This window comes from Triticum dicoccoides, chromosome 5B, assembly GCF_002162155.2.
Source record: "Triticum dicoccoides isolate Atlit2015 ecotype Zavitan chromosome 5B, WEW_v2.0, whole genome shotgun sequence".
Lineage (NCBI taxonomy): Eukaryota > Viridiplantae > Streptophyta > Magnoliopsida > Poales > Poaceae > Triticum > Triticum dicoccoides.
In genome coordinates, this window is record NC_041389.1 from 542167317 (window position 1) to 542189555 (window position 22239).

Genomic DNA, 22239 nt, shown 5'->3' on the forward strand with positions numbered 1-22239 from the left:
CACGGTCGGGATCGGGATCCGCCCCGGCCTCGATCTGCTTCCTCTGCGGGCTGCGGGGGGCGTTGACCTCTCCTCGAGCGCTGTTGCCTCCCGAGCCGGTCGTGCGCCTTGCGCGCTGCTGCCTCCCGAGCAGGTCGTGCGCCAAGACCGCTGCTGCCTCCCGAGCCGGTCGTGCGCCAGGACCACTGCTGCCTCCCGAGCCGGTCGTGCGCGGGCTTCTCTTGCTTCTAGTTCGGGCCCCTCGCTCCGGCCTCTATTCGGGTGTTCTTTGTCCAAAAAAAAGGAGGCAGAAACAGCACAAAGGGATATCTCAGTATGTCATCCTCGGGCTATGTGGTTGTTCCTCGCTGCTCGGTGATCTTTGATGGCACCAACTATGCTGAGTTCGCCGGTTTCATGCGTATTCATATGCGCGGTCTTCTGCTGTGGGGTGTTCTCTCTGGCAAGGTACACTGTCCGCCGTGCCCTGTTGCTCCGGTGGCGCCTGTTCCGCCAGTACCGCCGGTGCTTGCTGCTGATGCTTCTCAGGCTGATCGGGATGCAGCCAAGGCTCTTGATGATGCTGCAGTTGATGCCTATGATCAGCAGGTATCTGCCTACTCTGATGCTCTTTCTGTCTACCGGGATGATCTGTCTACTTACACTTAGTGGTGTAATGATGATGCTCGAGCTGCTGTTGTTCTCACTGCCAGTGTCCTCCCTCAGTTTGCTTCCGAGTTCATGGCCCTTGGCACTGTTGCAGCGATGTGGTCATATCTTTGTCAGCACTATCAGCCCTCTGGCGATGTTTTATACCTCTCTGTGGTGCGTCAGGAGCATGCTCTTCAGTAGGGTGACTCGTCTGTTGATGAGTTCTATTCTCAGTGCTCTGCCATCTGGCGTCAGCTTGACTCACTGTGGACAATTGTTTGTGGCACTTGCCGTTGCTGTCAGACTACGCGGTCTGACTTGGAGTTTCAGAGGGTTCATGAGTTCTTATCTCGTCTCCGCTCTGAGTTTGAGCCCAGGCGTGCTCACTTGCTTGCTCGTGGTCGTGTTCCTATCTCGGAGGTGCTTGCCGAGCTTCGTGCTGAGGAGACACGCCTTCGCTCTGCTGGGTTGCTTCTGGTTCCGTCAGTGTTGGCTGCCCGGGCTCCTGTGTCGTCTGCTCGCCTCACCGCTCCTGCCTACTCCTCCAGGGGGGTGAGCCGTCCTTCTTATGCTGAGAAGGGCACGTCGCGCCGTGACACCGTCTGTGGTTACTACTCCAGGCAAGGTCACCCAGAGTCTGATTGTCGTCAAAAGAAACGAGACCAGAGGCGCTCCTCCTCCAGTGGACCTCCTGTGTCTTCCTCGACTCCGTCACTCACTGACCAGGACATTGTTCGCCTCAAGCGTCTCCTTGCTTCCTCAGGCTCCTCGTCGACTGGCTCTGCTGCTGCTGTGACTGCATCCTCCTTCTCACCATCACAGGCATCTACACAGTCAGGTACATCTTCGTGGGTTCTGGATTCTGGAGCTTTTTTTCATATGTCTTCTGATTCTTCCGTACTGTCTTCTCTCCGACCTCTTGATTTGCCTGTCAATGTTCTTACTGCCGATGGCACATCTCTTCCTGTTGCTAGTCGTGGTATTCTTTCCACTCCATCTTTTTCTGTTCCGAGTGTTTCACATGTTCCTCGCCTTACCATGAATCTTTTTCCGCTGCCCAACTTACTGATTCTGGTTGTGGTGTCATTCTTGATACCGACTCTTGCTCCATTCAGGATCGTCGCACCAAGGCTTTGGTTGGTGCTGGCCCCAGGCGCCGTGAGTCAGAGGGCCTTTGGGAGGTTGACTGGCTTTGTGTTCCTTCCGCTGCCACCACTCATGCCAGCTCTCATGCTCTTGACGCCTCTTCGCCTGTGTCCTTCCAGCAGTGGCATCATCGCCTCGGTCACATCTGTGGCTCTCGCTTGTCTTCCTTAGTTCGTCAGGGCCTCTTAGGGTCTGTATCTGGAGATGTCTCCTTACATTGTAATGGCTGCAGACTTGGCAAACAGACTCAGTTACCTTATCCTACTAGTGAGTCTGTATCTCAGCGTCCGTTTGACTTAGTTCATTCTGATGTCTGGGGTCCTACTCCCTTTGATTCGAAAGGTGGTCATCGCTACTATGTTTTGTTTATTGATGATTTCTCTCGCTACACTTGGCTCTACTTTATGAAATCTCGTAGCGAAGTTCTCCCTATATACAAACGTTTTGCTGCCATAGTTCACACCCAATTTGCCACGCCCATTCGCACTTTTCGTGCTGACTCTGCTAGAGAGCATATCTCTCAGTTGTTGCGTGGTTTTCTCGCGGAACAGGGTACTCTTGCCCAGTTCTCCTGTCCGGGTGCTCATGCACAGAATGGTGTTGCCGAGCGAAAGCATCGTCATTTGCTTGAGACGGCTTGTCCGCTGATGATTGCTGCTTCCCTTCCACCCCATTTTTGGGCTGAGGCTGTTTCCGCATCCACCTATCTCATCAACATTCAGCCATCGGCTGCTCTGCAGGGTGCCATTTCTATGGTGTGTCTCACCGGTCGCTCTCCTGACTACTCAGCTCTTCGAATGTTTGGATGCGTCTGCTACGTTCTTCTTGCCCCCCGCGAACGCACCAAACTGACTGCTCAGTCGGTCGAGTGTGTTTTCCTTGGCTACAGTGATGTGCACAAGGGCTATCGGTGTTGGGATCCAGTGGGTCGTCGCTTGCGCATCTCGCATGATGTGACTTTTGACGAGTCTCGCTCTTACTACCCACGTTCTTCTTCCTCCAGCTTCTCTGTGGACGACCTTTCTTTCCTTCTTCTCCCCGATACACCCTGCTATGTGCCTCTTGTGTCATCTCTTCCTCCGGCACCTCTCCTTCCTTCTCATTCACCTCTGACCCCGTCTTCTCCCTCCTCCTCCTCCACTTCTCCCCCATCCTCTCCAGTCCGTCGCCCTCTCTCACCGTTTCCTCTCCACTATACTCGCCGTTCTCGTACTGAGGACGTTGCCTCTGACGAGCCTTCCACCTCTGGTGCACCTCCTCTCACACCCCCTCCGGTTCATAACCTTCGTGCTCGGCCTCGCCCTCCGCCTGATCGCTACTCCCCTGATCGGTACGGTCTCTCTGCTTTGACTGAGCCCACTTCCTATCGCACTGCCATGACTCAGCCTGAATGGCAGCTTGCGATGGCCGAGGAGCTTGCTGCCCTTGAGCGCTCTGGCACATGGGATCTCGTTCCCCTCCCTTTCGGTGTCCGTCCCATCACCTGCAAGTGGGTCTACAAGCTTAAGACTCGCTCCGATGGTTCTCTTGAGCGCTGCAAAGCTCGTCTTGTGACCCGTGGCTTTCAGCAGGAGCAGGGGCGCGATTATGATGAGACTTTCGCTCATGTGGCCCACATGACTACTGTCCGCACTCTTCTTGCTGTGGCTTCTGTTCGTCAATGGTCTATCTCTCAACTTGATGTTCAGAACGCTTTTCTCAATGGCGAGTTGCGTGAGGAAGTTTATATGCAACCACCACAGGGGTACTATGCTCCTGATGGTATGGTCTGTAGACTTCGCCGCTCTCTATATGGTCTCAAACAGGCCCTCGCGCCTGGTTTGAGCGCTTCGCATCTGTGGTGACCACGGCTGGTTTCTTGCCCAGTGACCATGATCCCGCGCTGTTTATTCACACGTCTCCTCGTGGTCAGACTCTTCTCCTTCTCTATGTTGATGACATGATCATCACTGGTGACGACACTGATTACATCGCCTTTGTTAAGGCCCGCCTTCACGAGCAGTTCCTTATGACTGATCTTGGTCCTCTTCGCTATTTTCTTGGGATTGAGATCTCCTCGACCCCTGATGGCTTCTACATCTCCCAAGAAAAATACATTCAGGATCTTCTTGCTCGCGCTGCCCTTGGTGATGAGCGCACTGTTGTGACTCCTATGGAGCTCAACGTTCAGCTTCGTGCCTCTGATGGTGACCCTCTTCCTAATCCCACTCGCTACCGTCACCTCGTTGGCAGCCTTGTCTATCTGGCTGTTACGTGCCCTGACATCTCCTATCCTGTCCACATCCTCAGTCGGTTTGTTTCAGCCCCCACCTCTGTCCACTATAGTCACCTCCTCCGTGTTCTCCGATATCTTCGTGGCACGATCTCTCAGCGCCTTTTCTTTCCCCGCTCCAGCTCTCTTGCGCTCCAGGCCTACTTTGATGCTACCTGGGCTAGTGATCCCTCTGATCGACGCTCGCTGTCTGCTTACTGTGTCTTTCTTGATGGCTCTCTTATTGCCTGGAAGACAAAGAAGCAGACTACAGTTTCTCGCTCGAGTACAGAGGCTGAGTTGCGAGCCATGGCTATGTTGACCGCTAAGGTGATTTGGTTACGGTGGTTACTTGAGGATTTTGGTGTGTCTGCTACTACCTCAACTCCTCTCCTGTCCGACAGTACCGGTGCTATCAGTATTGCGCGTGACCCGGTGAAGCATGAGCTCAACAAGCACATCGGTGTGGATGCCCACTTTGTGCGTGCTGCTGTGCAGGATCAGACTCTCGCTCTTCACTATGTGCCCTCTGAGTTACAGTTGGCTGACTTCTTCACGAAGGCACAGACTCGAGCGCAGCATGGGTTTTTCCTCTCCAAACTCAGTGTTGTTGATCCACCATGAGTTTGAGGGGGGGTGTTAGATGTGCATAGTTCATTGTGTACATCCCCATTGTATAAGGGGCTTTTCTGCACTTTGCCACACCTGTATATGTACTGGTCTTTGGCCCTCAGTAAAGAGTTAGTTGCTATTCATCCAACACAGCAAATCTGATCTGAATCTGGATGCCTCCCTTTACAGGCACCATTGCACTCACCAAACTCATGGTGTTATCCCCTTCCAAATGCAAATTAGTCATATGGTTGTGCCTATATATTCATGGGCTAGCTAGTAGTACACCACCACTTCATCAACAAACTCACAGATCAAGAATTTCTGAGCTACATACCTCAGAACCAAGAACACACAAGCATGGCCACGATACATCCCAAAAGACTTGCTCAGTTAGTGAGCAAGTGGAAAAAAGGTCAACAACCCCTCTAGTGATGACGAAGCATGCTGCACAACATCACCAATCACAGATAAAGGCCACTGCGCCATGTACACGGCCGATGGGAGGAGGTTCGAGGTCCCCTTGACGTACCTCGAGATGACAGTCTTCGGCGAGCTGCTAAGGATGTCCTAGGAGGAATATGGGTTTACATTAGACAGCAGGATCACACTGCCCTTCGATGCAGCGGTGGAGTATGACATCTGCTTGCTCAGAAGAAATGCTTGAGAGGAAGTAGAGAGAGCATTCCTGAACTCTGTAGTGATGCCTTGCCAATATCCAAGCTGTATGGTGCCACATGTAGCGCTGCACCAGCAGCTTGCAGTTTGTAGCTCCTGAATATAGAGTTTTCCCTCATTGTTCTCCATTTTGCGTCTGAAAATAGTTCAACGCCGAAGAATTGTTTCATGATTTATCACATAAGCTTCTCTCATTAATAGATATTGCAGAAGCAATTTTCTGTAAGTTTACTAGTCAGAGAAGATATACTAGCAGAAGTTTCATGAACGACTTCAATGATGAACCCTCAGGGTAAAACTCTGGAAGGGCTGGTGTGTAAAACAAATGTTGTAAAGTTGCATACAAGAATGACGGATGATTTCTAAGGTAGCGGCAAATTGGCAAGTTACCATATATCGAGGTAGCATTCTCATGTCAAAGAACCTTTCAATGTAGTAACAGGGTTTATCTAGATTTGGGGTAATGTCTATGGAGCAGAACATCAAATGCAGTATCAGAAAGATTTATGATATCCTAGTTTGTGCCCAACCAAAATCAGACTGATATAGAACAGTAGGAAGTGTCTTTTCACTTCTTGAATCACAACAAGCAGCTCATGAAGAACTTGAGAAAATCTGCTTGCTTTTCTGCAGACTAGTCCGGCTAGAGGGCTTATTAATTCCGTATTAAATTCTCATAGGATTGTGGAGAAGCCGACAAGAGCCACCCAGCCCACACCTGCAGACACTAGCTGCACGTCTAAATAGCAGACTCCCAGAATGAAGCCCAGGACTCAACGACGCTGGCACAGGAGAACGAAGATCAGGAAGAAGCCACTACTGCTGGCAGGCAGCAGAGGCAGCAGAGGAGTTCATTTCCCAGGCAGGCTTCGGCGGAGGCCATGCCCCGCAAAAACCTATAGACCACTCAACCCACCTCGATCTGCACCGCTTAGCCATAAATCGACAATTGGCAGTCTAATCATCAACGCCTCTGCACGCCTGTCACTGACATCAACGCATATAAAAGAATTTCACCTCCTTCAGACATTCACGCCCTTTGAGCCAGCAGTTTGTATCTACTTTCTTCAGTACTTGGACGAACTAAGGCAAATAATGTGCTTGGGTTTTGGAGTGGCCAGGTATTAGATTTCTCCGAGAGAAAAAGATATATTTTGTGACATTTCCTATGATTATAGACTCTTACATCAGACTGTACAAACTTCTTGTGTTTCTACCAAAAATATTTCAGATTTTCAGTAGCTTAGCTATGTACAAAGCGCAACTTTATGGGTGAGTCCCACCGATGCATCTTGGCTGTGGCAATGCCCCACAATGGAGCTCAAGAACGCTCTCTCGACCTCCTCGGAGGCGTCTCTCCTGACCAGGCACAAGACATACTCCACAACCACGGCGTCGCAGGGCAGCATGATCCTGCCTCCCTCGCTGTTCGCGAAGCCGAACTCTTCCCCAGACATCCTCAGGAGCTCACTGAAGACTGTCGTGCGGAGGTATGCCAGCGGGACCTCGAACCGTGCCCCGTCAGCAGCGTACACCACGCAATGGCCCTTGTCAGCGACCGTGCTGCAGGACTCGCCGGTCTGCTGGCCACCAGCTCCGGCCACCACCTTCCTCTGCCACTTCTTGGCCAGCTGAGCAAGCTTCTTTGAATGAATCATGTTTGAGTCTGAAGTGTTCTTGGCTGGCTAAATTTCACTTTGGCTCCAAAAGTCTGAAGGTGTGGTGTAGATAGTGATGTTGTTTGCAGATGAGATGAAGAAGTTTGTGATGAGCAGGCCATGGATTTATAGTAGAAGGGAGAGAGGGGTCAGGGCAGTTTACATGTGTGGGTTGTGCGTAGCTATCAGAAAGAGCGGTGGGCAGGAGACAATGCCATGAGTGCTCTGCATGCAATGCTGTTGCAGCTTGCTGCAGACAATGTGATCACTGATTTTGACGAGGTCTCTATGGGACCAGATTTTGGGTGAGTGATCAGCCATTGTGCCCACTCAGGCAACTTGCAAGTAGCAGTATTTTGCGGTGGGCATGGTAGCGCATGCACTTGCCGAACACTTGCCCGGTTGCCCCGGCACAACTTTGGCTGCTCATGGCCTTGTCTCCTGCCCATGGCTGCGCTGAGATATAAATCCATGGCTAAGTGCCTCCAAAGACCATCGTGGCACCCACAGAATAAAGCATTCCAAACTCGAGGCGACAAAAGAATCTCTTCAGTTTTCAGAAAGCAGAAACACAAGAAACTACCATGGTGAGTGCCACAAGACTTGCTCAGCTAGCGAAGAAGTGGCAGAGGATGGCGGTCTGCGGGAGGAAGAGGCTCACCTGGTCGTCAACGGTGGTGGAGAAAGAAACCGAAGGGTCCTGTGGCACGTCGTACTCGGTGTTGCCTGGCAAGGGCTGCCGCGTTGTGTACACGAAGACCAAAACTTGGGGAAATAGTGTAAGAAAAGTCTAAACCTACTCCAGCCATGACTTTCTGCATAAGAAAAGTATGCATCCCAAGACCAAAGCTGGGGAACAGTAATATCGTAGACCATATATTGTGGAGTAAGTCAGTTCATATATTGTGCTTGTGGTGTGGATCAGGTATTCTCTCCGGCCATTCCGTCATCGTTCCCATCCACTGTCGCCCCGCTCGACCAGTATGGCTCAGCTTGGGCATCTCGCCCAACGCGTTGCAGCAATACTTTGCCTACTGATTTTCCAACTATCGTCATCTGATTCTCGTGCCCATACAAGGATATCAGGTGGGACTGGAACCTGCATCAGCAGAGAGCGGGATGCGCTTCTGTCCTTCAAGGCAAGCCTTCTGGACCCTGCTCGCCATCTCCCGTCATGGCAGGGCGAAGATTGTTGTCAATGGAACGGAGTCAGGTGCAGCAACAGAACAGGCCATGTCGTCAAGCTCAACCTCCGCAACACGTATGGCTACAGCGTGTACGACATCTTGAGCTTGTCAACAGATGAGATGAGCTCCTCTTTGGCTGACTTACAACAGTTGAGGTATCTTGATCTGAGTTGGAATGACTTCAACGGCGCTAGCATACCTGTTTTTGTGGGCTCTCTGAAGAACCTAAGGTACCTCAACCTCTCATCCTCAGCTTTCGGTGGGAGAATACCTTCACAGCTCGGTAACCTCTCGAAATTGCAATATCTTGATGTTAGTGGGAATTATTATTATCATCTCCACATGTTGGATCTTGCATGGTTGTCATGTCTATCATTGCTGAGTCATGTTGACTTGAGCCAAGTGGACCTTGGTGCTGTGCATGGTTGGGTTCACATGGTTAACACAATTTCTTCTCTGAAAGTGCTTCGCTTAGCAGATTGCGGCCTTAACAACACAGTGTTTGCTACTTCGAAATCAAACCTCACACATCTCGAAGTCCTTGACCTGTCATCCAACTTGTTTAACACATCACTAGAGCACAACTGGTTTCTCTGGGATCTCACAAGCCTTAAGGATCTATACCTCGTGGGCTGCGACTGGCATGGACCTATTCCTGAAGAACTAGGAAATATGACATCCCTTGAAGTCATAGATTTGAGTGTAAATGATCTTGTGGGTTTGATACCTAGCAACTTGCAAAATTTGTGCAATTTGAAAGTGTTGCGTCTTGTAGAAATCAACATTGATGCGAGCATAGGGGAGTTCATGGGTCGAGTGCCAAGGTGCTCATGGGAGACGTTACAAATCTTGTCAATGAGGAATACCAATACAACCGGAAACCTACCCCCTGAAGTTCGAGCACTTGTTAACTTGATAGAGTTGGATCTCAGCTTCAATAAACTAAATGGTGTGCTAATGAAGGGGCATTTTTCAGGATTATTCAATTTAGAGTATCTGGACTTGTCATCACAATATATCAGGAACCTTACCATTGTCGCTATCAAACTTGAAAGCAATGAAATACATATCTCATATTAAGGGAGACGAGTATGTTTTTGAGGAGAGCATACCAGTAATCACGAAAGGCCGAACACGTGAATATTCCTTTCAAGTCTACAACCTATTGGTGAACCTTGATCTACTCCCTCTGTCCTTTAAAGAGTGTACTTCCAACTTTATTGAAAAGTCAAACCTTTTTATGTTTGACCGTATTTATACAATAATGCATCAACATTTATGCCATCAAATTAGTAGCATTAGATTCATGATAAAATATATTTTCATTATATACCTATTTGATTTCATAAACATTGATATATTTTTGCACAAACTCGGTCAAACATTGAGATAGTTTGACCCTCCAACAATTTGGAAGTACACTCTTTAAAGGACGGAGGGAGTATCATGTAACAGTTTAACGGGAAAGATTCCAGAGGAGATAAGTTTGCTGATTGGACTTACCAATTTGAACTTGTCAAATAATCATTTGATCGGCAGAATTCCCAATCAAATTGGTGATCTGAAGCAGTTGGAGTCCCTGGACCTATCCTACAACGAGCTTTCCGGTGAAATCCCGTCAGGTTTGTCGGATCTCACATCTCTGAGCCACTTGAACCTGTCATACAACAACATATCAGGTGTGATACCATCCAGGCCGCAGCTACAAATTCTCGACAACCAGATCTACATCTACATCGGCAACCCCGGTCTATGTGGCTACCCTCTCTCCAAGAATTGCTCTACTAGTACAACTGGTGCAGAGCAAAGTGTCGATGAAGATGCAAATTATGCTTTGCCTCTCTACCTTGGGATGAGCATAGGATTTGTGATCGGTCTTTGGACGGTCTTTTGCACCATGTTGCTGAGGAGGAGCTGGGCGATTGTCTACTTTCAGATCATTGACAAGCTGTATGACAAGGTTTATGTGTGGATGGCTATTGCTTGGGCTCACCTGGTGAAGAAGACCCATGATGACGCAGTGTGAGAAGCCGAAGCCATGTTCTATTGAACTGGTCAAGAGCTGTATGTTATTGCTTTGTGATTTGGAGAGTAAGTGGTACTTTGGTGTGTGTCTCTGTGTGTGTGTGTGCTGCTACAATGTAAGTTTCTGGTGATGTGAGGTGTGAGCTACCTATAGTACGTGTATCAGCACAATATATTGTATGGATTGAATCAAGTGAAAATGTTCCATAAATAATATAAGATGGCATGATTTGTAAACAGGCTCCTATGCTGATAAATTAGATTATGCACCTCTTGTTTTAGTCTTTTACGTAAGATGTCATGTTTTCTGAAAATGTTCCTTTTCTTCAGATCATATTGTGAAAGCAGTCACCTTATATGTAAGAAAACTGGAAAAGGGGGGGACTGTTTATGTAGCATTTTGATCATGACAGCAAAGAAACAACCAAGAAAAATAACCAGTAGATAGCCACTGTTCTTTCGATGTATATACTTTGTTGCAGAGATAGGGGGAAAGGAAACTGGCCTTTTGGTGAAAAGCTGGAGCATTTTCGTCGACCAAAGATAAACCTGTCGAATTGTATTTGAATTGGGACCGGAAAACCTGTGAATGTCAGAGATCAGATCTGTGACATGGTAGCTCAAGACTTGTGTTTCGTAAACACAATGTGATACTGCTAGTTATATCCTTATCAATATGTGATGGACTTGCAAGTAAACTATCAGTTACTAACAAATGAACCCTGCGTTGTAACTCCCCACCCCCAAAAAGGATAGTGAAATGAACTAATCACAGCCCCGTAGAAATGGATTCAATGACATTGCCTGAAGCTCCGGTGCTGGAGTTTCTGGCGGAAGGTGGTAACCTGATGGTTACCAACTGGTTGTGAGCCCATTGGAAAATGGAGGGGTGATACCAGGAAATGGCCGTCACATGTGGTGCTAGAAATCATGCAGACCATGAGATATGGAGCTGTCAAGCAACTTGCTAGATTTGCAGCAATCAAAGCACTGCTAAACCAACCAACAAACACCTAGCATGCAGCTGCAGCTATAAGTGCAAAGTACACACCCAAAGGCAGTGAAGCGTACTCGGCAAAGGCTCTTGACCATCATATGCAGTGTCCCATGTGATGCTGGCTCTTGACCTCACCTGATTGCAATCACCGGGTTGCTGCGAAAGTACAAAGATATAAAGATTGGGCCATTGAACCATTCAGAAATGCTTGCTGTTGAACGAGACTAACTAGCTTACCTCCCAATCTCATGAATTCATGATACAGGATACCGTACCGAATGGAACACATCCATAAAAGCTGGACCCCAGATGGTTGCAGAATGCCTCTACCAATCTAGCATCAAACGATGTAGCATGCATTTGATTGCATACCCACTAGCCCACTAGTCCACTACCTTTGCCTCTACCCAGAAAAATCTTATCTGAATCTGGCTGCCTCCCTTTATAGCCACCATTGCACACACCTTGTCCCCTGTCAACTTTTAGTATGTCCCATATCTCTGTGCCTATATATTCAGTGGCCAAGACATCATCACTTCATCAACAAACTCACAGACCAAGCATTTCTGAGCAAAACAGCTGAGAACCAAGAACACCCAGCCATGACCATGATCCACCCCAAGAGGCTTGCTCAGTTTGTGAGGAAGTGCCAAAGGGTCAAGGCAACATCCAGAGATGACGAAGCATGCTGCACATCATCGCCGGTCGCAGATAAAGGCCACTGCATCATGTACACGACTGATGGGAGGCGATTCGAGGTCCCCTTGGCGTACCTCGGCAAGACAATCTTCGGCGAGCTACTAAGGATGTCCAAGGAAGAGTTTGGGTTCACATGCCACGGCCGGATCATGCTTCCCTTCAATGCAGTGGTGATGGAGTATGTCATGTGCTTGCTCAGGAGAAATGCTTCAGAGGAAGTAGAGAGGGCATTCCTGAGCTCTGTAGTGATGCCTTGCCAATATCCAAGTTGTACGGTGCCACATGTAATGTTGCACCAGCAGCTTGCAGTTTGTAGCTCCTGAATATAGAGTTTTCCCCTCACTGTTCTCCATTTTGCATCTGAAAACAGAAAACACAAAGTTCCTTTGTAGCTCGTCCTACATGGAACCTCTTATCTTCAGCCCTTCAACACTGCTTTGAGATCCGTACTCTCCAACTAACTTGCAACAAGCAGATTTCTCTTTTTTGTTTCTCTCAAATGAAAGAAAATATGGACTTTAAACTTTGCAGGTCAAACAAACTTTACAACTTAAATGTGTGAAAAAACTTTCAGATTTTTTGGACCAACATAAATATAGAAAATGAGGATTTTTTTTTGATTAAAAAAATAATTTTTAGATTTTAAATGCATGAAAAAATTTGAAAGTTTTTTCTCACGTAGTAATTAGAATGTTTTGTTGTCCTGCAAAGTTTGAAGTTTATACGTTGTTTCGTCTGAGAGAAACAAAAATGACAAATGTGCCTGCACGGATCTTGATGCCAAAATGGATGGCTAAGATATGGGGTACCGTGTAGCTCAGGCTACACAAAACCACACTCGAAAACACAAAAAACGTCTGAAAATAGTTCAACACCGGAGAATAGAAATTAAATATTATCATATACTCCGTATAAACTTGTTGCTTTATACGAAGTACTATACTACTATTAACTACAAATATATAGCACTAGGCCATAGGGTGCAGCAAAGTGATTTACTTTAACCTCAGGATTCAGAGTGAAAATGTCTAGCTCCTATTCTATGATAATAAATCACAAAACTATATTAGGTAATGAAGTAATTATTTCAAGAAAACAACATCCGCCCAAACTCTTTCATTGTTTAGTGATCTATCATATACGCTTGTCTCATTAATAGATATTGCAGAAGCAACTTTCTGTAAGTTTACTAGTCAGACAAGAGATACATCAGCAAAAGTTTCATGAATGATTTCAATGATGAACCCTCAGGGTAAAACTCTAGAAGGGCTCATGTATCATAAAACGTGTTAAAGTTGCATACAAGAATGACGATGCTTTCAGAGGTAGTGGCAAAACTGGCAAGTTGCCATAGACCGCAGAGGCAGTATTCTCGTCTCAAATTACCTTTCAATGTAGTAATAGTGTTTATCTAGATTTAGGGCAATGTCTATGGAACAGAAGATCAAAAGCAGTTTCAAAAAGATTTATGAGTTCCTAGTTTCTTCAGAAACTAGGGACATTGTGCCCAACCCAAATCAGTCTGAGATAGAACATAAGGAAGCGTCTTTTCACTTCCTGAGTCACAACAAGCAGGTCATGAACTTGAGAAAATCTGATGCCTTGATACAGACTACCACAGGCTAGGTATAAAAATCTCACCGGAGTGTGGAGGAGCCGACAAGATGCCGCCTAGCCCACGCCTGCAGACACTAGCTGCGCATCTGAGTAGCAGGCTCCCAGAATGACACTGAGGGCTCAACAGTGCTGGCAAGAAGGCTCAACACTGAGGGCTCAACAGTGCTGGCAAGAAGGAACGAAGATCCGGAAGCAGCCACTACTGGTGGCGGGCAGCAGCAGTAGCAGAGGCGACCATTTCCCAGACAGGTTTCAGTGGAGGCCATGCCCTGCAAGAACCTATAGACCACTCAACCCACCCCGATCTGCACCGCTCAGTCATAAATCTACAATTCTCCAAGGATAGGAGTTGCAGTCATGTCATCCACGCCTCAGAAGTTTGTCACTGCTTTCTTCAGTACTCTGTACGAATACGGAAAATGATGTGTTTGGAATTTGAATCTGACATCAAGCTGTACAAACTTCTACCAATTCGACCAAAAAAATTCAGATTTTCAGTATCTAAGCTACGTACAAAGAGCAAATTAATGGGTGAGTCCCATCGATGCATCTTGGCCATGGCAATGCCCAGCAATGGAGCTCAAGAACGCTCTCTCGACCTCCTCAGAGGCGTCTCTTCTGACCAGGCACAAGACATACTCTATAACCGTGGCATCACAGGGCAGCGTGATCCTGCCTCCCTCGCTGCTCGCGAAGCCAAACTCCTCCCCAGCCATCCTCAGGAGTTCGACGAAGACCGTCGTGCCGAGGTACGCAAGGGGGACCTCGAACCACGCCCCGTCGGCTGAGTACACCACGCAATGGCCCTTGTCAGCGACTGTGCTGCAGCACTCGCCGGCTTGCTGGCCACTGGCCCCAGCAGCGACCTTCCTCTGCCACTTCTTGGCCAGCTGGGCAAGCTTCTTTGGATGGATCATGCTTGAGTCTGATGTGCTCCTGGCTAGCTAAATTTCTATTTGGTTCTGAAAGTTTGAAGGTGTGGTGTGGATTGTGATTTTGCTTGCAGATGAGATGAAGAAGTTTGTGTTGAGGAGGCCATGGATTTATAGTAGAAGGAATAGAGGGCTCAGGACAGTGCACATGTGTGGGTTGTGTGTAGGTATCAGCAAGAGCAGTGGGCGGGAGACAATGCCATGAGTGCTCCGCATGCAATGTTGTTGCAGCTAGCTGCAGACAATGGGATTAATGATTTTGACGAGATCTCTACAGGACCAGATTTTGGATGAGTGATCAGCCATTGTGCCCACTCACACTCAGGCAACTTGCAAGTTGCTGTATTTGCGGTGGGCATTGCAGATACACAATTAGTGAAATGAACTAATGACAGCTCCGTAGAAACGGATTCAATGACGTTACCTGAAGCCCCGGTGCCAGAGTATCTAGCTGAAAGTGGCGACCTGATGGTTACCAACTGGTTGTGGGCCCATTGGAAAATGCAGGGGGGATACCAGGAAATGGCTATCACATGCGGTGCTAGAAATCATGCAGACCATGAGATATGGAGCTATCAGGCAACTTGCAAGATTTGCAGCAATCAAAGCACTGCTAAACCAACCAACAAACACCTAGCATGCAGCTGCAGCTGTAAGTGAAGCATACAAGCCCGAAAGCAGTGAAGCGTACTCTGCATCCACTCAGCAAAGACTCCTGACCATCATATGCAGTGTCCCCTGTGATGCTTGCTCTTCACCTCACCTGATTGCAATCACCGTGTTGCTGCCAACGTACAAAGATAAGGTCATTGAACCATTTAGAAATGATTGCTTTTGAACAAGACTAACTAGCTTACCTCCTAATCTCATGATACAGGACAGCGAACCGACTGGAACACATCCATCAAAGCTGGATCCCAGATGGTTGCATAATGCCTCTGTCCAATTTAGCATCAAGCACTGCATCATGCATCTGATTGCACAGCCACTAGCCCACTAGTCCACTGCCTTTGCCTCTACAGAGGATATGCCATGGCCCAGCAAAATCTGATCTGAATCTGGCTGCCCCCCCTTTATAGCCACCATTGCACACACCCTGTCCCCTGTCAACTGCTAGTACGTCTCATATCTCTATGCCTATATAATAAGGAGCCAAGACACCATCACTTCATCAACAAACTCACAAACCAAGCATTTCTGAGCAACATACCTCAGAACCAAGAACACCCAACCATGACCATGATCCACCCCAGGAAGCTTGCTCAGTTGATGAGGAAGTGGCAAAGGGTCAAGAATCCCTCCACCGATGACGAAGCATGCAGCACGACGCCGACGCCGGTTGCAGATAAAGGCCACTGTGCCATGTACACGGCCGATGGGAGGCGGTTCGAGGTCCCATTGGTGTACCTCAGCACGACAGTCTTCGGCGAGCTGCTAAGGATGTCTCAAGAGGAGTTTGGGTTCACATGCGACGGCAGGATCACGCTGCCCTTCAATGCAGCAGTGATGGAGTATGTCATGTGCTTGCTTAGAAGAAATGCTTCAGAGGAAGTAGAGAGGGCATTCCTGAGCTCTGTAGTGATGCCTTGCCAATATCCAAGCCGTATTGTGACACATGTAGCGCTACAGCAGCAGCTTGCAGTTTGTAGCTCCTGAATATAGTCAGAGTTTTTCCTTAATTGTTCCCCATTTTGCGTCTGAAAATAGTTCAACACTGGAAATGGAAATTAGATATTGGCATACCAGCTTGTTGCATCATATGAAGTACTATTAACTACAACTATATAGCATTATGCCATATGGTGCGCAGGAAAGCGGTTTACTTTACTTTAGAATTCAGAGTACAAATGCCGAGCTCATAGAAGCTAACGCCTAACAAGAACCACTACCATAAAAAGAATCAAAGATGTGATTCTATTATATGATTTAAAAATCAAAAAATATATTCATTAATGAAGTAATTATTTCAAGAAAATTAACAGCCACCATAACTCTTTCGTTGTTTCAGGATCTATCATATACGCTTCTCTAATTAATACATATTGCTGAAGCAATTTGCTGTAAGTTTACTGGTCAGACAAGATATATCAGCAGAAGTTTCATGAACGATTGGAACGATGAACCCTCAGGGTAAAACCGTAAAACTCGGGCTGATGTATCACAAAACGTGTTAAAGTTGCATACAAGAATGACGGATACTTTCAGAGGTAGTGGCAAATTGGCAAGTTACCATAGATCGCAGAGGTAGCATTCTCATGTCAAAGACCTTTCAATGTAGTGATATCTATGGAACAGGGATCAGCAGTTTGATTGTCCCCCGATTTGCCTTGCTCTTCACTGGCACCGGCGCACTCTTCTAATTCCACCGCCTTCCGGCCATCTCCACCCTCTTGCTCCCGCATTTCATGTCGGAAACTTTCAGTCTGCAGTTTGTCTCTACTTTCTTCAGTACTCTATGAATTATGGCAAGATAATGTTTGGACTTCAACTTTAGAGTGGCAACTTCAGAAATAAGGATATATCTTGTATTCTTACCTTCGATAATAGAATCTTATATTACACTGTACAGCGTTCTTGTGATTCGACCAAAAATACTTCAGAGTTTCAGCAGCTAAGCTACGTACAAAGAGAAAATTGATGGGTGAGTCCCATCGATGCATCTTGGTTGAGACAATGCCCAGCAATGGAGCTCAAGAACGCTCTCTCAACCTCCTGGGAGGCATCTCTTCTGACCAGGCACAAGACATACTCCATAACCATGGCATCACAGGGCAGCATGATCCTGCCTCCCTCGCTGCTCGCGAAGCCAAACTCCTCCCCAGCCATCCTCAGGAGTTCACCAAAAACCGTCGTGCCGAGGTATGCCAGCGGGACCTCAAACCGCGCTCCGTCGGCGGTGTACACCACGCAATGGCCCTTGTCAGCGATGGATGCCGTGCTGCAGCACTCATCGGCTTGCTGGCCACCGGCTCCGGCTGCGACCTTCCTCTGCCACTTCTTGGCAAGCTGAGCAAGCTTCTTTGGATGGATCATGGTTGAACCTGGTGTGTTCCTGGCTACCTAAATTTCACTTTGGTTCTGAAAGTCTGAAGGTGTGGAGTAGACTTTGATGTTGCTTGCCGATGAGATGAAGTTTGTGTTAAGCAGGCCATGGATTTATAGTAGAAGGAAGAAAGGGATCAGGGCAGTACATATGTGTGGGTTGTGTGTAGCTATCAGCAAGAGCGGTGGGCAGGAGACAATGCCATGAGTGCTCTGCATGCAATGTTGTTGCCGCTAGCTACAGACAATGTGATGAATGATTTTGGGTAAATAATCAGCCATTCTGCCAACTCAGGCAACTTGCAAGCTGCTACATTTTGCGATGGGAATTGCAGATTCACAACTGACATAGGGTCCTCGTGCCAGACCGGTCAGTATGGTAGCATAGGCAATCACCAAGCCAAGCTCCGGCACACACCAAACACTTGGCTCAGCACAATTGTGTCTGCTCATGGTCTTGTCTCCTGCACATGGCAGCCCAGAGATATAAAACCATGGCAAAGTGTCTCCAAACACCCTCGCTCCATCCACAGGACAAAGCATTCCAAGCTCGAGCTGACAAAACAATCTCTTCAGTTTCCAGAAACACAAGAAGCTACCATGGTGAGTGCCAGGAGACTTGCTCAGCTGGCCAAGAAGTGGCAGAGGATGGCGGTCCTCGGAAGGAAGAGGCTCACTTGGTCGTCGGCGGTGCTGGAGAAAGAAACCGAAGGACCGTGTGGCACGTCGTATTCGGTGGTGGCTGGCAAGGGCAGACTTTCCCACTGAACGTGGCGACCTGATGGTTACCAACTGGTCATAGGCCCATTGGAAAATGCAGCGAAGATACCGGGAAATGGCTGTCACATGCTGTGCTAGAAATCTTGGAGAGCATGAGATATCGAGCTGTCAGGCAACTTGCTAGATTTGCAGCAATCAAAGCACTGCTAAACCAACCAACAAACACCTAGCATGCAGCTGCAGCTGTAAGTGCAAAGTACACCCAAACGCAGTGAAGCATACTCTGCAAAGACTCCTGACCATCATATGCAGTGTCCCCTGTAACACTGGCTCTTCACCTCACCTGATTGCAATCAACTCATCATATTCAGAAATGATTGCTTTTGAATGAGACTAACTAACTTACCTCCGAACCTCGTGATACAGGACACCATAGCGAATGGAACACATCCATAAAAGCTGGACCCCAGATGGTTGCATATAATGCCCCTGCCCACTTTAGCATCAAGGACTGTAGCATCTGATTGCTCAGCCCACTAGTCCACTACCTTTGCCTCTACATAGCAAGCCGTGGCCCAGCAAAATCTGATCTGAATCTGGCTGCCTCCCTTTACAGCCACCAGCCCACGCACCATGTCCCCTCTCAGCTGCTAGTAAGTCCCGTATCTCTGTGCCTATATATTCAGGGGCCAAGACACCACCACTTCATCAAGAGACTCATACACCAAGCATTTCTAGCCAAATACCTGAGAACCAAGAACACCCAGCCATGACCATGATCCACCCCAAAAGGCTTGCTCAGTTGGTGAGGAAGTGGCAAAGGGTCAAGGCAGCATCCAGAGCCGATGAAGCATGCTGCACGACATCGCCGGTAGCAGATAAAGGGCACTGTGCCATGTACACGGCCGATGGGAGGCGGTTTGAGGTCCCGTTGGAGTATCTCGGCACGACGGTCTTCGGCGAGCTGCTAAGGATGTCCCAGGAAGAGTTTGGGTTCACATGTGATGGCAGGATCACACTGCCCTTCGATGCGGTGGTGATGGACTATGTCATGTGCTTGCTTAGAAGAAATGCATCGGAAGAAGTAGAGAGGGCGTTCCTGAGCTCTGTAGTGATGCCTTGCCAATATCCAAGCTGTACAGTGCCAAATGTAGCGCTGCACCAGCAGCTTGCAGTTTGTAGCTCCTGAATATATGCAGATTTTTTGTCCCTCATTGTTCTCAATTTTGCATCTCTTATGCAATGCAATTTAAAATAGTTCAGCACTGGAGAATAGGAAATTATATACTAGTATACCAGCTTGTTGCATTATACAAAGTACCATTAACACACACACACAAAGTACCATTAACTACAGCTATATGGCATTAGGCCATAGGCAGAAGAGCGATTAACTATAACTTCAGGATTCAGCGTACAAAATGTCTAGCTCATAGAAGCTAACACCTAACAAGCACCCCTACCACTAAAAGAATCAAAGATGTGAGTCTATTCTATGATTGAAAAAATCACCAAACTATTTATTAATGAAGTAAGTACTTCAAGAAAATTAACAGCCACCCTAACTCTTCCGTTGTTTCAGGATCTATCATATACCCTTCTCTCATTAATACATATTGCAGAAGCAATTTTCTGTCAGCTTACTAGTCAGGCAAGATATATCAGAACATGTTTCATGAATGATTTCAATGATGGAACCCTCAAGGTAAAATTCTAAGGGCTGATGTATCACAAAATGTGATAAGTTGCATACAAAAAGGACGTATGCTTTCTTTTAGAAGTAGTGGCAATTGGCAAGTTATGTAGATCGCAGAGGTAGCATTCTCATGTCAAAGACCTCTCAATGTAGTATAGGGTTTATGTAGATTTTGGGTAATGTCTACGGAACAGAAGATCCCCACGCTCCTGCTCATGAATTTCATGTCCACAAATTCTAAGCCCACGGTTTGTCTCTACTTTCTTCCAATACAGCAAATAAGGTGATTGGATTTTAGAGTGGCAAAGTATTAGATTTCTCTGAGACAAAGATACATTTTGTATCATTTCGTATGATAATACAATCTTACATCATACTGCACAAACTTCTTGAAATTCGACCAAAAATATGTCAGATTTTCAGTAGCTAAGCTATGGTTTGTTTCTATTTCCTCAGTACTCTGTACAAACAACAGCAAATAATGTGCTTGGATTTAGAGTGGCAAAGTATTGGATTTCTCTGAGAGAAAAAGATATATTCACCATGTTTCATTTCCTATGATACTACAATCTTATATCAGACTGTACAATTTCTTGAGATCTGACCAAAAAAATTCCAGATTTTCACTAGCTAAGCTACGTGTAAAGAGCAAATTGATGGGTGGGTCCCATCAATGCATCTTGGCCATGGCAATGGCCAACAATGGAGCTCAAGAACGCTCTCTCGACCTCCTCAGAGGCATCTCTCCTAACCAGGCACAAGACATAGTCCATAACTGCGGCATTGCAGGGCAGCGTGATCCTGCCTCCCTCGCTGCTCGCAAAGCCAAACTCCTCCCCAGCGATCCTCAGGAGTTCAGCGAAGACTGTCGTGCCGAGGTACGCCAGCGGGACCTCGAACCGCGCCCCGTCGGCGGTGTACACCACGCAATAGCCCTTGTCAGCGACTGTGCTGCAGCACTCGTCAGCTTGCTGACCACCGGCCCTGGCTGCGACCTTCCTCTGCCACTTTTTGGCCAGCTGAGCAAGCTTCTTTGGATGGATCATGTTTGAGTCTGATGTGCTCCTGGCTAACTAAATTTCACTTTGGTTCTGAAAGTCTGAAGGTGTGGTGATCTTGCTTGCAGATGAGATGAAGTTTGTGTTGAGCAGGCCATGGTTTTATAGTCGAAAGAAGAGAGGGCTCAGGGCAGTGCATATGCGTGTGGGTCATGTGTAGCTATCAGCAAGAGCGGTGGGTAGGAGGCAATGCCATGAGTGCTCCGTTTGAAATGTTGGTGGAAGTAGCTGCAGACAATGTGATGAATGATTTTTATGATATCTCTATGGGACCAGATTTTGGGTCATCAGTGAGTGATCAGCCATTGTGCTAACTCAGGCAACTTGCAAGTAGCTGTATTTTGCAGTGGGCATTGCAGATTCACAATTAACATGGGTCTTCGTGCTAGACAGGTTAGTATGGTAGCATAGGCAATGTCCAACCCAAGCTCCAGCACATGCCAAACACTTGCCCCAGCACAACTCATGGCCTTGTCTCTTCCCCGTTGCAGCCCTGAGATATAAATCCATGGCTAAGTGTCTCCAAACACCATTGCTCCATCCACAGGACAAAGCATTCCAAGGTCAAGCTGACAGAAGAATCTCTTCAGTTTCCAGAAAGACAAGTAGCAACCATGGTGAGTGCCAGGAGACTTGCTCAGCTAGCCAAGAAGTGGCAGAGGATGGTGGCCCTCGTGAGGAAGAGGCTCACCTGGTCGGCGGCGGCGCCGGAGAAAGAAACTGAACGATCGTGCACAAGCCTCGGCAATGGCTGGCAAGGGCCGATGTGTCGTGTACACGGCTGACATCATGCGTTTCTAGGCACGGCAGTCTTTGCCGAGCTCCTCAGGTTGTCCCAAGAGGAGTTTGGCTTCACAGGCTGTGACGGCAAGATCACACTTCCCTTTGATGCGGCAGTGGTGGAGTATGACATGTGCTTGATCAGAAGCACCTCCACGGAGATGGAGGCAGGGTTCCTCGGCTCCATAACGATGCCATTGCAATGCCAGTACGAAGCAAGCGGTGTGGCGCCACCTATGGGAGTGGTCCAGCATGTTGCTCTCTGCAGCTCTTGATTACCACCTGCTTTCTACTCAGTTACATGTAGGAAAAAAAGGGGGGAAGGGAAACCGTTGATGTAAAGCATTTTGATCTTGACAAACAAACAGCCAAGGAAGATAACCAGTACTGGCCACTGTTCTTTCGATATATATACTTTGTTGCAGAGATAAATGATTGAGCGCAGTTTTGTAGGGCATAAGCACGACAAATTTGTTCTGTGCGATTATATGGCCTCAGACCCAAAATGTGA

The 22239-nt window shown here is 47.5% G+C and overlaps 7 protein-coding genes and 1 pseudogene across 8 annotated transcripts; 5 read left to right on the forward strand and 3 right to left on the reverse strand.

The window, feature by feature from the left end:
• The first annotated feature begins 4999 nt into the window (after positions 1–4999).
• On the forward strand, positions 5000–5442 carry LOC119309995 (annotated as a pseudogene).
• Positions 5443–6442: 1000 nt separating this feature from the next.
• On the reverse strand, positions 6443–7118 carry LOC119311455 (auxin-responsive protein SAUR36-like). The gene has a single exon (XM_037587088.1). It carries the CDS (start codon positions 6973–6975, stop codon positions 6565–6567), a length of 411 nt encoding a protein of 136 aa, XP_037442985.1. The 5' UTR covers positions 6976–7118; the 3' UTR covers positions 6443–6564.
• Positions 7119–7957: 839 nt separating this feature from the next.
• On the forward strand, positions 7958–10749 carry LOC119309996 (receptor-like protein EIX2). The gene is made up of 2 exons (XM_037585870.1): positions 7958–8986; positions 9618–10749. The coding sequence occupies exons 1-2, from the start codon at positions 7959–7961 to the stop codon at positions 10186–10188; spliced, it is 1599 nt and encodes a 532-aa protein (XP_037441767.1). The 5' UTR covers position 7958; the 3' UTR covers positions 10189–10749.
• An 843-nt stretch (positions 10750–11592) lies between these two features.
• Positions 11593–12351, forward strand: LOC119306071 (auxin-responsive protein SAUR36-like). The gene has a single exon (XM_037582405.1). It carries the CDS (start codon positions 11787–11789, stop codon positions 12204–12206), a length of 420 nt encoding a protein of 139 aa, XP_037438302.1. The 5' UTR covers positions 11593–11786; the 3' UTR covers positions 12207–12351.
• A 2944-nt stretch (positions 12352–15295) lies between these two features.
• Positions 15296–16133, forward strand: LOC119311456 (auxin-responsive protein SAUR36-like). The gene has a single exon (XM_037587089.1). It carries the CDS (start codon positions 15666–15668, stop codon positions 16086–16088), a length of 423 nt encoding a protein of 140 aa, XP_037442986.1. The 5' UTR covers positions 15296–15665; the 3' UTR covers positions 16089–16133.
• An 802-nt stretch (positions 16134–16935) lies between these two features.
• On the reverse strand, positions 16936–17649 carry LOC119306072 (auxin-responsive protein SAUR36-like). Its single transcript, XM_037582406.1, has one exon. The coding sequence runs from the start codon at positions 17463–17465 to the stop codon at positions 17049–17051; it is 417 nt and encodes a 138-aa protein (XP_037438303.1). The 5' UTR covers positions 17466–17649; the 3' UTR covers positions 16936–17048.
• A 344-nt stretch (positions 17650–17993) lies between these two features.
• On the forward strand, positions 17994–19408 carry LOC119306073 (auxin-responsive protein SAUR36-like). 2 transcript variants are annotated; one of them, XM_037582408.1, is made up of 2 exons: positions 17994–18202; positions 19035–19408. In XM_037582408.1, exons 1-2 carry the CDS (start codon positions 18075–18077, stop codon positions 19381–19383), a joined length of 477 nt encoding a protein of 158 aa, XP_037438305.1. In that variant the 5' UTR covers positions 17994–18074; the 3' UTR covers positions 19384–19408. The 2 variants fall into 2 exon arrangements, with proteins under 2 accessions (XP_037438305.1, XP_037438304.1); XM_037582407.1 differs by lacking the exon at positions 17994–18202 and having other exon boundaries at positions 18881–19408.
• Positions 19409–20412: 1004 nt separating this feature from the next.
• On the reverse strand, positions 20413–21803 carry LOC119311459 (auxin-responsive protein SAUR36-like). Its single transcript, XM_037587091.1, has one exon. It carries the CDS (start codon positions 20934–20936, stop codon positions 20526–20528), a length of 411 nt encoding a protein of 136 aa, XP_037442988.1. The 5' UTR covers positions 20937–21803; the 3' UTR covers positions 20413–20525.
• Positions 21804–22239: the final 436 nt, after the last annotated feature.

Bases quoted from the DNA above. Each gene is read 5' to 3' on its own strand.
- LOC119306073 (XM_037582408.1), top strand. From the start codon at position 18,075: ATGGTGAGTGCCAGGAGACTTGCTCAGCTGGCCAAGAAGTGGCAGAGG. The intron at 18,203-19,034 runs GTATTCGGTGGT...GGCAGCATCCAG, and splicing joins GAAGGACCGTGTGGCACGTC to AGCCGATGAAGCATGCTGCA.
- LOC119306071 (XM_037582405.1), top strand. From the start codon at position 11,787: ATGACCATGATCCACCCCAAGAGGCTTGCTCAGTTTGTGAGGAAGTGC.
- LOC119311459 (XM_037587091.1), bottom strand. From the start codon at position 20,936: ATGATCCATCCAAAGAAGCTTGCTCAGCTGGCCAAAAAGTGGCAGAGG.
- LOC119311456 (XM_037587089.1), top strand. From the start codon at position 15,666: ATGACCATGATCCACCCCAGGAAGCTTGCTCAGTTGATGAGGAAGTGG.
- LOC119306072 (XM_037582406.1), bottom strand. From the start codon at position 17,465: ATGATCCATCCAAAGAAGCTTGCTCAGCTTGCCAAGAAGTGGCAGAGG.
- LOC119311455 (XM_037587088.1), bottom strand. From the start codon at position 6,975: ATGATTCATTCAAAGAAGCTTGCTCAGCTGGCCAAGAAGTGGCAGAGG.
- LOC119309996 (XM_037585870.1), top strand. From the start codon at position 7,959: ATGGCTCAGCTTGGGCATCTCGCCCAACGCGTTGCAGCAATACTTTGC. The intron at 8,987-9,617 runs GTGCTCATGGGA...ATCATGTAACAG, and splicing joins TTCATGGGTCGAGTGCCAAG to TTTAACGGGAAAGATTCCAG.